The sequence below is a fragment of the Castanea sativa genome, chromosome 4 (assembly GCF_040712315.1).
Source record: "Castanea sativa cultivar Marrone di Chiusa Pesio chromosome 4, ASM4071231v1".
Classification (NCBI taxonomy): Eukaryota; Viridiplantae; Streptophyta; class Magnoliopsida; order Fagales; family Fagaceae; genus Castanea; species Castanea sativa.
This window is the reverse complement of record NC_134016.1, coordinates 44,555,866-44,569,309: the sequence shown is the minus strand read 5'-3', so window position 1 is coordinate 44,569,309 and position 13,444 is coordinate 44,555,866. Positions and strand designations below refer to the sequence as shown.

The 13,444-nt window shown below is 37.2% G+C and overlaps 2 protein-coding genes across 2 annotated transcripts; both read left to right on the top strand.

Moving 5' to 3' along the window:
- The first annotated feature begins 2,237 nt into the window (after nt 1–2,237).
- LOC142632227 (pentatricopeptide repeat-containing protein At3g48250, chloroplastic-like) lies at nt 2,238–4,221 on the top strand. Its single transcript, XM_075806652.1, has one exon. The coding sequence runs from the start codon at nt 2,295–2,297 to the stop codon at nt 4,176–4,178; it is 1,884 nt and encodes a 627-aa protein (XP_075662767.1). The 5' UTR covers nt 2,238–2,294; the 3' UTR covers nt 4,179–4,221.
- A 5,492-nt stretch (nt 4,222–9,713) lies between these two features.
- Nucleotides 9,714–11,796, top strand: LOC142630908 (pentatricopeptide repeat-containing protein At3g48250, chloroplastic-like). Its single transcript, XM_075804969.1, has one exon. The coding sequence runs from the start codon at nt 9,761–9,763 to the stop codon at nt 11,651–11,653; it is 1,893 nt and encodes a 630-aa protein (XP_075661084.1). The 5' UTR covers nt 9,714–9,760; the 3' UTR covers nt 11,654–11,796.
- Nucleotides 11,797–13,444: the final 1,648 nt, after the last annotated feature.

The window sequence follows — 13,444 nt, the reverse complement described above, 5'->3', positions numbered from 1 at the left end:
TTTTTTTTTTTGGTTATAGGTGTAATAAGATTTGTTTTATGTTTTTTGTGGGTGGGTCTTATTAATAAGAGTTGTGTGGCCATCTTGGCATCTTCTTGGTTGGGCTGGGCTGTGCTTAATTTTTTTTTATTTTAATCTTGTGTTTATACATATTAGTTATTGGTAATATAATGAATAAGTCTTTATTTATACAGGTTGAGATTGCTAAAAACTTGTTATTATTCGGTGAAACTACAACAATATTTTTTTTAATGATAAATCAGGTTCTATTTCTCATTTGCTCTACACTTGAAAGTTATTTTTTATTTTAGTCTTAATAAATATATTGTTTGATTAGAAATGTCTACTAGAAAATATGCATTTGGATATGAAAAACTTAAAAAAAAAAAAAGAAAAAGAAAAATTAATTAAGTCTAAAAAAGGATCAATGGATAAATTTGTTATTAGTAATAAACAAAATATAACATAAAATTTAGATGAAAATATCACAAATGAGCAAGAAATTCACCAAAAGGAGTTAGAAGATAATGAAATGATATAATTGCAAGATAACAATGATGTTCAATTTTGCAATACAACAAATTTTGATAATGAACTTCAAAAGAATTTAGAAGAAAATGAAAATAATGATGAAAATGTCACAAATGAACAAGTTCACCATAATGATGTTCAGCTAGAAGAAAATGAAAATAATAATGACATATTGAATTATATTCCTTCAAATATTTATGATCTACGTAATTGGAAAAATATGGACACAATTATGAGATTTATTAGTAGAAAGAGGTCCAATTAGAGACAATGATATACTTTTTCCTAAAGGTGATGACACTAGACATTTTTCTATTATTCATTACACTCGAATATTATCAAATGGAGAGAAGCATGATAAAAAATGACTAATATATTTAAAAGATATGGACCAAGTATTTTGTTTTTGTTGCAAGTTGTTTGAGTCTAAAGGTACTAGCCAACTATGTAATGAAGGGACTCAAGATTGAAAAAATATTAGTTCTAAAATTAGAAACCATGAAACAACTAGAGAGCATATTACTAACATGAACACTTGGCTAGATTTGAAAATGAGATTGTCAAAAAATAAAACAATAGATTTTAAATGATATATATTAAAATATAAAAATATTAAATAAATATTAGTTTAATTAGTACATAAGTATAAAAAATGTCTCATTTTAGTTCTCACTTTAAGTCCCAAAATGTCTAGGCCAGCCCTGGTATATATATATATATGGAAAAAAAAAGAATATATTAAAACAAAACGATGAAACTACAAAAAAGCAAGATTGCTTGCCTCGACCCTAATAATAGACTCAAAACAGGGGGGACAACAGCCTATATCAAAAGAACCAAATACAATACGCTTAAGACACCATTTAACCAAGGTGTGGGATGCACCATTTGAATTCCTAGGAACCCAGTTTACAAAAACATTTGTGAATTGGGAGAGCAAAAGAGACATGTTAGAGCAGATATTGAGAATTCTCCATGGAATTTCAAGCTCTGGCTTTGAAAGAGCCTCAACAACAACTTTGGAGTTGCCCTCAATGAAAATTAAATTAAAGACCAAGTTGGCAGATAGTTTTATAGCCCATTTCAAAGGTTCAACTTTCGCCTGGAGAGAGAAGTTGGTGTTTACCTTCGTGGAGAAGGCAAATATATACTCCCCTCTCCAGTCTCTAACCACAGCAGCAATAGAAGAATAAATTGGGCTTAATGCCGCATCTACATTAATTTTTAATGTTGATCCTCTTGGCTTGGACCAGATATAAAGGAGGGCTAAATAAGTGAAGACTGAATTGGCTGGAATGGTTTGGTGTTGTACTCCCATGTTCTCTCACCAAAGTGGAAATCTTTACGAAGATAAAATCCAAAATCGGTGGGCTGCCTTCAAAAAATGAACTTGGTTCTGAGACATTAAGCATAATGTTTATGACATCTAGTGGTCAAGGCAATGAGCCGGTATATCCTGCACCCGGCATAATTTTCGCAAGGCAATATAGAATCATAGATAAGGCATAAGTGAATGAACCATCTTGGGCTAGAGTTGACCCAAACTGTGTCACCTCATCTCTAGGGCTAGTTTTTGCGGTGGGCCTAGTTTCCCAATTCTCACCCAATTGCAACTTGGGTACATGGTGTGGCCCGGATTTAGTGACCCGGATCCGAACCCAATTAACACCAAAAACCTGAGCTTAAACCCTAGAAATCCCCTAGTGTTCAAATCCTTCATTTTCATTCAGTAAAAAGGAGGTTTTTGGAAAATCTGAGCAGCCATGAACCGAGCTAGGCGAATCCTCACATCACTCAGACTCGCCAACTCGCTCCTCTCGACTCGGGTCTCCTCAACTCGGCCTCTCCCGACTCAGTACTCTGACTTTCATTGTCTTTCAAAAAATCAATCTTTTTCACATACCCATTTCCTCAATACCCGTCAGAAGCTATTCTTCTCATCGAAACCAAACTCGGCCATTGAACTCGTTCTGGCAAACGATTGGTCCTACGAGTTGGAGCATGAGTTAGAAAAATCGTGTCCAACGCTGACCCATGAAACAGTTATTTACATTTTGAAGAAACTGGACAAAGACCCAGAAAAAGCTTCCGGCTTTTTCAACTGGGTCTGTGAGAATACTGGGTTTAGACCCAGTTCTTCGGTATATAGCTTAATGCTTAGGATTTTGGTTAACAAAGAGACAATGAAGCAGTTTTGGATTACACTTAGGAAAATGAAAGAGCAAGGGTTTTATGTTGATAAGGAAACATATATGACAATTCTGGGGCATTTAAAGAAGGCGAAGATGGCCAGTGATGTAGTGGCTTTGAACCACTTTCACAAAAGGATGCTTTCAGAGAATGCAATGGAGAATGTTGTGACGAAAGTGGTTGATATTGTTTTGGGGTCAGAGTGGAGTAATGGGGTTGAGAATGAATTGGGGGAGATGAAAATTGTGTTATCAGATAATTTCATGATACGGGTTTTGAAGGAACTTCGGAATTACCCTTTGAAAGCTTTGAATTTTTTTCATTGGGTTGGCAGGTGTGATAATGGTTATGAACACAATACAGTGACTTATAATGCGGTTGCCAGGGTTCTCGGTAGGGATGATTCAATCGAGCTTTTTTGGAGTGTTGTTGAGGAGATGAAGAGTGCTGGTCATGAAATGGATATTGACACTTATATAAAGATATCGAGGCAGTTTCAGAAGATCAAGATGATGGAGGATGCGGTGAAGCTTTATGAGTTCATGATGGACAGTCCATTTAAGCCCTCGGTCCAGGACTGCAGTATGCTTTTCAGAAGCATCTCAGCCAATGATAACCCGAATTTGGATTTGGTTTTTCGAGTTGCAAAGAAATATGAGTCAGCGGGGCATACTCTTTCTAAGGTTGTGTATGATGGGATTCATAGGTCATTGACAAGTGCAGGAAGGTTTGATGAGGCAGAGAATATTATGAAGACTATGAGAAACGCAGGGTATCAGCCTGATAACATTACGTACAGCCAATTGGTTTTTGGACTTTGTAAGGCAGGGAGGCTTGAAGATGCTTGTAACGTGCTGGATGAGATGGAAGCAGAAGGATTTCTTCCTGATATTAAGACTTGGACAATTTTGATTCAAGGGCATTGTGTAGCTAATGAACTAGACAAGGCATTAATGTGTTTGGCAAAGATGGTAGAGAAGAACTGCAGTATTGATGCTGATCTATTGGAAGTCGTAATAAACGGTTTCCTACATTGGAACAGAATAGATGGTGCATACAGATTGCTTGTGGAGATTGTAAATAAGGAACGTCTAAGCCCTTGGCAAGCTACATATAAAAAACTGATTGAAAAGCTTTTAGGCAATGGGAAACTTGAAGAAGCACTGAAATTACTTCATTTAATGAAGAAGCAAAACTACCCACCTTTCCCAGAACCCTTTGTCAAATATATTTCAAAGTTTGGGACTGTGGAGGATGCTGCAGATTTTTTGAAGGCATTGAGTGTGAAAGAATATCCTTCCTCTTCAGCTTATCTTCATGTTTTCCAATCATTCTTTCAAGAAGGTAGAGAGTCTGAGGCCAAAGATCTGCTTTTCAAGTGCCCTCATCATATTCGTTGGCATGGTGAAGTTCGCAAACTTTTTGGTTCTGCACAGAATGAAAATGCCACTTCATGAACCTTATACTATGAGGAGATTATCCAATCCTATCTTCTATTGTACAATCAAATTTGTTCAACACTATTTGATGAAATTGATTTGTACTCACTGCATAAATTGAAGAAAAATTAATTTGAAGTTTTTAATGTTATTATCTGAAATCATATAATGGATGAATGATTGAGATTTCTACTTTCAAGCAAAATTCCATATGGTGTTTCATTGTATTGGATGAGAAACAAGAGTGAGACCTGATCATTTCTAATCATTTTTAGGGGTAGATCAAGGTCTAGCTCACTTTAGGCCTTGGCTTTAGGCCTCCAAATAAGAAATAAGCCATGTGGTATAGGCTCAAAAGAGACCAATTCGGAAAAAGAAAAAGGTGGAATGAATTTATGTTCTCTTCCCTGTTCTCAAGAAGACCCTTCAAATTATCAGCCGATAGATATCAAATCCAATTAGAAGCTTAAATCGTATAAATAAAAAATATTGTAAGTATGTTAAGTAATCATTGACGACTAATTTACCTTATCGGGGTAACAATGGTTCGAGACTTTGCAACTTTTTTCCCCATAATTGTTAAGAACAAGTATTGTATTTAAAAAAAAAAAAAAAAATTGTTTGGCAGTTACACCTACACAATGGATATGAGACATTTTTTTCTAAAAAAAAGAGTTATAGATACAATAGAATTTTAATATATGGCGTTTGCTTTTTTATAATAATAGCTCTTATCATTAAACCAAGATATCTTATTCAATGATAAGAGACTTAGTTTTTTTTTTTTAGAATACTAAGTATTAACACATACACACAGGGAGAGAAAAGGAAGAAGGTTTTTTAAAGAAACTTATAGTGATATATATTCAAAATGACCTAAGAGACTTAGTTAAGTTAACTATAACTGACATAATGGATGAGACGTTAGGTTCAATGTTTATTATATTTAGGTGGTCAGGGCAACATGGAAAAGGCCTAAGTGTATGAACCATCTTGGGCCAGAGTTAACCCAAAATGTGTGACCCCTGGGGCTGGTTTTGTACTGGCCCTGGTTGAGTAAGGGCTGTAAAAAATGCAACAACAACAATTCTCATCCAATTGTTGTTCTTTAAGATTAGACTATGTTGGGCTAACCAGTTCCTAATTGGATCGCCCAACAGAGTAAGTAATCACCCAGAAAGGTATAAACGGCTTGCAAATGAAAAACGACCTTGGTTGATCTTCAAACCAGAAAAAACAAGAAGAAGAAGAAGAAGCATTAGTGCACTCATTCTGGAATGTCCTGCTGCTTTTTCATGCACGTATGTTACTACTACTTCTTCGTGCATGTAATCCTGGGATAGTTAGCTATCCTTTGATTGAATAATCAGAATTTGTAATGGGCATGGCCGAGTACTTTGTAGCCATTGTTGTCTGTGCTTATATATGGTGGTTCTCTAGATTGGATGTTGACCATGTACTCTGCCACTTAATGCTTCAAATGGTTATGTCCCCAGTTTTATACTCTGCAGTAAGTGGTAGTTTTGTATTGAATCTTATTTCTCAAACATGGCTAAGACGCTTACATATAAATCAAATCTTATATTTGGAAAATTATTCGTATTGAGCTTTTCTAGATGTTTGAGTTCAAAACACAAATTTTGAAGAAATTATTTCATACACCTTCATGTAAGAGAAGGGTGTAGTGTAGTACATCCGGTGCACTAAATAAATTCACCAACTTTTGACATGAAACCTTTCATTTCAATACTTTAATTTTCTACTTTGCAACACAGGTTTTGTCTGTCAACTTTTGAAACATTTGATATACAAAATATGAATAAGACCAACCAGAAGCGAAGTGTGGAAGCCCTGGATAGAAGCTCGGCTCTTTATGAGTGAGGAAGAAATAAGCAACACCTTTGAAGTGGCAGCTAAATTTAGAGACAACAAAACCCAAACCACTGCTAGGGGTTCTACTTGTATCTTCTAGTTGATTCAAAATGGAATAGATGAGTGTACCAAAAGCACCATGAAACACATTTCATATTCATTTTCATAGAGTAAATGGAACCAAATGAAATATCCAAGTTGATATTTAACAAAAGCAATCCCTGCACAGATGAGACTGACCTTGGGTTTTGGGCAGTAGAAAAATTGGTCAAGCAGCAAACTGTTGAGAACCAGAATCAAAGGTTTCTACACCCAACTAGAGAGTACATTTGAGACAGGTAAAAAGCAAATTTTGACTTAACATTACACCACAAACTTTAGAAAAATTGAAACATCCGATTTGAGATTCTTAAATCTTAATTCTCTTCAATACAACAGTTCAAACTTCAAAGTACCATTTCACATGCTGTTTCATGACTGAAATGTCAGGCCTTCCTACATATGAAGCACAGACCACTTCGCATACTCAATTGGCAATAACTCTTCAATCACCATTTAATTGCAGTATTAGTACCTCTATTAGATTAGTTGAATAGGAAGAAAAGCATCCTACTTGTACTTATCAAAAAAAAAAAAAAAAGCAAAGCATCCTACTGTGTGACAACCTGGGCTGCAAGGACTAATCTAACATCGTATATACATCCCTAGTACCATGGCCTCTGTATCACGATGGATCTAAATCATTTGTCTGGATATAAGTAATTGTCTCATATTGGACCATCAACATCATCATCATAAATGGAGGCTGAAAATGACAACAAATTGCAGTGGATTTAAACATTTAGCGTTAAACACATCTTTTACATGAAGTGAGATCTCATAATTCAGTCAGGCAGCTCAGAAAACTCACCTCTTGCTGTATCTACCATTTTACACAAGAACCTGCTAGGGTCACAATTGCAAGGATTGGAGAGAGCTGCATGCGTCAAAAATGGAAGCTTTCTTAAAGATCGTCCACTCATTCCCTAAGAGGGAGAGAAAGAGAGATAGAGTCAAACGCCGAAAGTTAAAAGCAAGATTGCTTGCCTCGACCCTAATAATAGACTCAAAACAAGGGGGACAACAGCCTATATCAAAAGAACCAAATACATTACGCTTAAGACACCATTTAACCAAGGTGTGGGATGCACCATTTGAATTCCTAGGAACCCAGTTCACAAAAACATTTGTGAATTGGGAGAGCAAAAGAGACATGTTAGAGCAGATATTGAGAATTCTCCATGGAATTTCAAGCTCTGGCTTTGAAAGAGTCTCAACAACAACTTTGGAGTTGCCCTCAATGAAAATTAAATTAAAGACCAAGTTGGCAGATAGTTTTATAGCCCATTTCAAAGGTTCAACTTTCGCCTGGAGAGAGAAGTTGGTGTTTACCTTCGTGGAGAAGGCAAATATATACTCCCCTCTCCAGTCTCTAAACACACCAGCAATAGAAGAATAAATTGGGCTTAATGCCGCATCTACATTAATTTTTAATGTTGATCTTCTTTGCTTGGACCAGATATAAAGGAGGGCTTAATGAGTGAAGACCAAATTGGCTGGAATGGTTGGGTCTTGTACTCCCATGTTCTCTTACCAGAGTGGAAATCTTTACGAAGATAAAATCCAAAATCGGTGGGCTGCCTTCAAAAAATGAACTTGGTTCTGAGACATTAAGCATAATGTTTATGACATCTAGTGGTCAAGGCAATATAGAATCATAGAATTGCCTGGGTTAGCTGGAATCGAATGTGTAAATCGAAGTTGAATGGTGGCATGGGGTTCCGAAATCTCCAGGCTTTCAATTTGGCCATGCTTGCTAAGCAAGGGTGGAGATTGCTCTCAAACCCACACTCGCTGGTTGGTTGCACGCATTTACAAAGCCAAGTATTATCCACATGGTGACGTACTAAACTCAAAACTGGGCTGCAACCCGTCGTATGCTCGGTGAAGTATCTTTAACAGTTTAGATGTCATAAGAAAAGGGTCCCGATGGAGGGTTGGTAATGGAAGACGTATTCATATTTGGGAGGATAGATGGCTCCCTACTCCCTCTACTTATAAAGTTATTTCTCCTGCTCGTCCTCTTAATGACTTCCCGTTGGTTTCTACCTTAATAGATGCTGAAACAAGAAGGTGGAACGTTGACTTGGTAAGGTCTTTGTTTCTTCCTTTCGAAGCTAATACCATTATTAACATGCCATTGAGTTACAATTTGCCTGAAGATAAAATCATTTGGATGGGCAATAAAAGAGGAGAATTTACTGTCAAAAGTGCCTATTTTATTGCTCTCCAAGTTGTAGAGACCAACGAGAATGGGGAGTGTTCTAGTGGAGATGCAAGAGCACCTTTATGGAAAAGCTTGTGGCATTTAAAGATCCTAACAAAAATCAGAATCTTTGCTTGGCGTGCGTGCATGGATGCACTTCCAACTAAATTGAACTTATGCCGAAGAGGAGTAAACGTTGATGTGTTGTGCCCAATGTGTAACTAGGAGGCTGAATCTATTGCTCACTCTCTGCTGCTATGTAATTCAGCTAAGCAAGTTTGGATCAAATGGGAAGATTGCCCAGTGAAATTAAATAAAGAGTATATGGATTTTTCTGAAGCTGCTTTGAGAATCCTCAATGATGGAGCTACCCGAGACCTGGAGCTCTTCGAGACCTAGAGCTCTTTATTGTTGCTGCCTGGTCCATCTGGTATAACAGAAACCAGAAATGTTTTGAAGACAAAGCCCACTCCCCCAACCTGGTTTGGCATCATGCAAAGAGATTGATATCTGAACAAAAAGAAGCTATTGCCTCTCTCAATGGGAAACATGCATCTGAAGGGTTAAGATGGTTGCCTCCCCCACCAGAGTTCCATAAAATAAATGTGGATGGAGCTTCATCGGAGGATGGTAGAAGGTCTAGCATTGGGGTTGTAATCAGAAATTGTAAAGGAGAAGCAGTGGCAGCCCTTAGCAAAATCCTCCCTGGCCAATACACGAGTCTTGAAACTGAGTTTTTAGCAATTCAAGAAGGGGTTCTGCTTGCCAAGGAATTAGAGCTGTCCCAAGTCATCATCGAATCAGATTCTCTCATTGCTATCCAAAATTTGCAAGCTCTAAATACTGATGGGGGCTTGGGGCACCTATGCCAAGGTATCTTAAACCTCATGGATTTTTTTAGAAGCTGGATTTTTAAGCACTTGAAAAGGGATTACAACAAGGTAGCACATGACCTTGCTCAGTACTCTAGGCATAATGGTATCAGTCAGGTATGGAAAGGAGTCTCTCCTCCAATGGTGCAGCACCTCTTACACCTTGATTGAATTACAGCATCTCAACCATCTTGAATGTACTGAATCCTTTATTTGTGTTCCTCCTTGTTGTACTCCAATTTCGTTTTGAATGAATTCAGCTTTCTCATCCAAAAAAAAAAAAAAAGATAAGGCAGAAGTGAATGAACCATCTTGGGCCAGAGTTGACCCAAACTGTGTCACCTCATCTCTAGGGCTAGTTTTTGCAGTGGGCCTAGTTTCCAATTCTCACCCAATTGCAACTTGGGTACATGGTGTGGCCCGGATTTAGTGACCCGGATCCGAACCCAATTAACACCAAAAACCTGAGCTTAAACCCTAGAAATCCCCTAGTGTTCAAATCCTTCATTTTCATTCAGTAAAAAGGGGGTTTTTGGAAAATCTGAGCAGCCATGAACCGAGCTAGGCCAATCTTCACATCACTCAGACTCGCCAACTCGCTCCTCTCGACTCGGGTCTCCTCAACTCGGTCTCTCCCTACTCAGGTGACTAAGTACTCTGACTTTCATTGTCTTTCAAAAAATCAATCTTTTTCACATACCCATTTCCTCAATACCCGTCAGAAGCTATTCTTCTCATCGAAACCAAACTCTGCCATTGAACTCGTTCTGGCAAACGATTGGTCCTACGAGTTGGAGCACGAGTTAGAAAAATCGTGTCCAACACTGACCCATGAAACAGTTATTTACATTTTGAAGAAACTGGACAAAGACCCAGAAAAAGCTTCCGGCTTTTTCAACTGGGTCTGTGAGAATACTGGGTTTAGACCCAGTTCTTCGGTGTATAGCTTAATGCTTAGGATTTTGGTTAACAAAGAGACAATGAAGCAGTTTTGGATTACACTTAGGAAAATGAAAGAGCAAGGGTTTTATGTTGATGAGGAAACATATTTGACAATTCTGGGGCAGTTAAAGAAGGCGAAGATGGCCAGTGATGTAGTGGCTTTGAACCACTTTCACAAAAGGATGCTTTCAGAGAATGCAATGGAGAATGTTGTGATGAAAGTGGTTGATATTGTTTTGGGGTCAGAGTGGAGTAATGGGGTTGAGAATGAATTGGGGGAGATGAAAATTGTGTTATCAGATAATTTTGTGATGCGGGTTTTGAAGGAACTTCGGAATTACCCTTCGAAAGCTTTGAATTTTTTTCATTGGGTTGGCAGGTGTGATAATGGTTATGAACACAATACAGTGACTTATAATGCAGTTGCCAGGGTTCTCGGTAGGGATGACTCAATCGAGCTTTTTTGGAGTGTTGTTGAGGAGATGAAGAGTGCTGGTCATGAAATGGATTTTGACACTTATATAAAGATATCGAGGCAGTTTCAGAAGATCAAGATGATGGGGGATGCGGTGAAGCTTTATGAGTTCATGATGGACAGTCCATTTAAGCCCTCGGTCCAGGACTGCAGCATGCTTTTAAGAAGCATCTCAGCCAATGATAACCCGAATTTGGATTTGGTTTTTCGAGTTGCAAAGAAATATGAGTCAGCGGGGCATACTCTTTCTAAGGTTGTGTATGATGGGATTCATAGGTCATTGACAAGGGCAGGGAGGTTTGATGAGGCAGAGAATATTATGAAGACTATGAGAAACGCAGGGTATCAGCCTGATAACATTACGTACAGCCAATTGGTTTTTGGACTTTGTAAGGCAGGGAGGCTTGAAGATGCTTGTAAGGTGCTGGATGAGATGGAAGCAGAAGGATTTCCTCCTGATATAAAGACTTGGACAATTTTGATTCAAGGGCATTGTGTAGCTAATGAACTAGACAAGGCATTAATATGTTTGGCAAAGATGGTAGAGAAGAACTGCAGTATTGATGCTGATCTATTAGAAGTCTTAATAAACGGTTTCCTACATTGGAACAGAATAGATGGTGCATACAGATTGCTTGTGGAGATTGTAAATAAGGAACGTCTAAGCCCTTGGCAAGCTACATATAAAAAACTGATTGAAAAGCTTTTAGGCAATGGGAAACTTGAAGAAGCACTGAAATTACTTCATTTAATGAAGAAGCAAAACTACCCACCTTTCCCAGAACCCTTTGTCAAATATATTTCAAAGTTTGGGACTGTGGAGGATGCTGCAGATTTTTTGAAGGCATTAAGTGTGAAAGAATATCCTTCCTCTTCAGCTTATCTTCATGTTTTCCAATCATTCTTTCAAGAAGGTAGAGAGTCTGAGGCCAAAGATCTGCTTTTCAAGTGCCCTCATCATATTCGTTGGCATAGTGAAGTTCGCAAACTTTTTGGTTCTGCACAGAATGAAAATGCCACTTCATGAACCTTATACTATGAGGAGTTTATCCGATCCAATCTTCGATTGTACTATCAAATTTGTTCAACACTATTTGATGAAATTGATTTGTACTCACTGCATAAATTCAAGAAAAATTAATTTGAAGTTTTTAATGTTATTATCTGAAATCATATAATGGATGAATGATTGAGATTTCTACTTTCAAGCAAAATTCCATATGGTGTTTCATTGTATTTGATGAGAAACCAGAGTGAGACCTAATCATTTCTAATCATTTTTAGGGGTGGATCAAGGTTTAGCTCGGCCTTGGCTTTAGGCCTCCAAATAAGAAATAAGCCATGTGGAATAGGCTTAAAAGAGACCAATTCGGAAAAAGGTGGAATGAATTTATGTTCTTTTCCCTGTTCTCAAGAAGACCATTCAAATTATCAGCCAATAGAAGTCAAATCCAATTAGAAGCTTAAATCGTTTAAGAAAAAAATATTGAGAGTATGTTAAATAATCATTGACGACTAATTTACCTTATCGGGGTAACAATGGTTCGAGACTTTGCAACTTTTTTCCCCATAATTGTTAAGAACAAGTGTTGTATTAAAAAAATAAAATAAAATTGTTTGGCAGTTACACCTACATGACATTTTTTTCTAAAAAAAAAAGTGTTACAAATACAATAGAATTTTACTACACAGTGTTTGCTTTCTTATAATAATTACTTTTTATCATTAAACTAAAATCTCTTATTCAATGATAAGAGACTTAGTTAAGTTAACTATAATCGACATAATGGTTCAAACGTTTATTATATTTAGGTGGTCAGGGCAACATGGAAAAGGCCCAAGTGTATGAACCATCTTGGGCCAGTGTTAACCCAAAATCTGTGACCTCTGAGGCTGGTTTTGTACTGGGCCTGGTTGAGTAAGGGCTGTAAAAAACGCAACAACAATTCTCATCCAATTGTTGTTCTTTAAGAACCAGTTCCTAATTGGATCGCCCAACTGAGTAAGTAATCACCCATAAAGGTATAAACGGCTTGCAAATGAAAAGTGACCTCGGTTGATCTTCAAACCAAAAAAAAGAAAAAAAAAACAAGTATTAGTGCACTTATTCTGGAATGTCCTGCTGCTTCTTCATGCACGTATGTTACTGCTACTTCTTCTTGCACGTAATCCTGGGATACTTAGCTATCCTTTGATTGAATAATCAGAATTTGTATGGGGCATGGCCGAGTACTTTTATCAGTCAAGATTATTTTGTAGCCATTGTTGTCTGTGCTTATATATGGTGGTTCTCTAGATTGGATGTTGACCATGTACTCTGCCACTTAAAGCTTCAAATGTTTATGTCCCCAGTTTTATGCTCTGCAGTTTGTGGTAGTTTTGTATTGAATCTTATTTCTCAAACATGGCTAAGACGCTTACATATAAATCAAATCTTATATTTGGAAAATTATTCGTATTGAGCTTTTCTAGATGTTTGAGTTCAACACACAAATTTTGAAGAAATTATTTCATACGCCTTCATGTAAGAGAAGGGTGTAGTGTAGTACATCCGGTGCACCAAATAAATTCACCAACTTTTGACACGAAACCTTTCATTTTAATACTTTGATTTTCTACTTTGCAACACAGGTTTTGTCTGTCAACTTTTGAAACATTTGATATACAAAATATGAATAAGACCAACAGAGAAGCGAAGTGTGGAAGCCCTGGATAGAACCTAGGCTCTTTATGAGTGAGGAAGAAATAAGTAACACCTTTGAAGTGGCAGCTAAATTTAGAGACAACAAAACCCAAACCACTGCTAGGGGTTCTACTT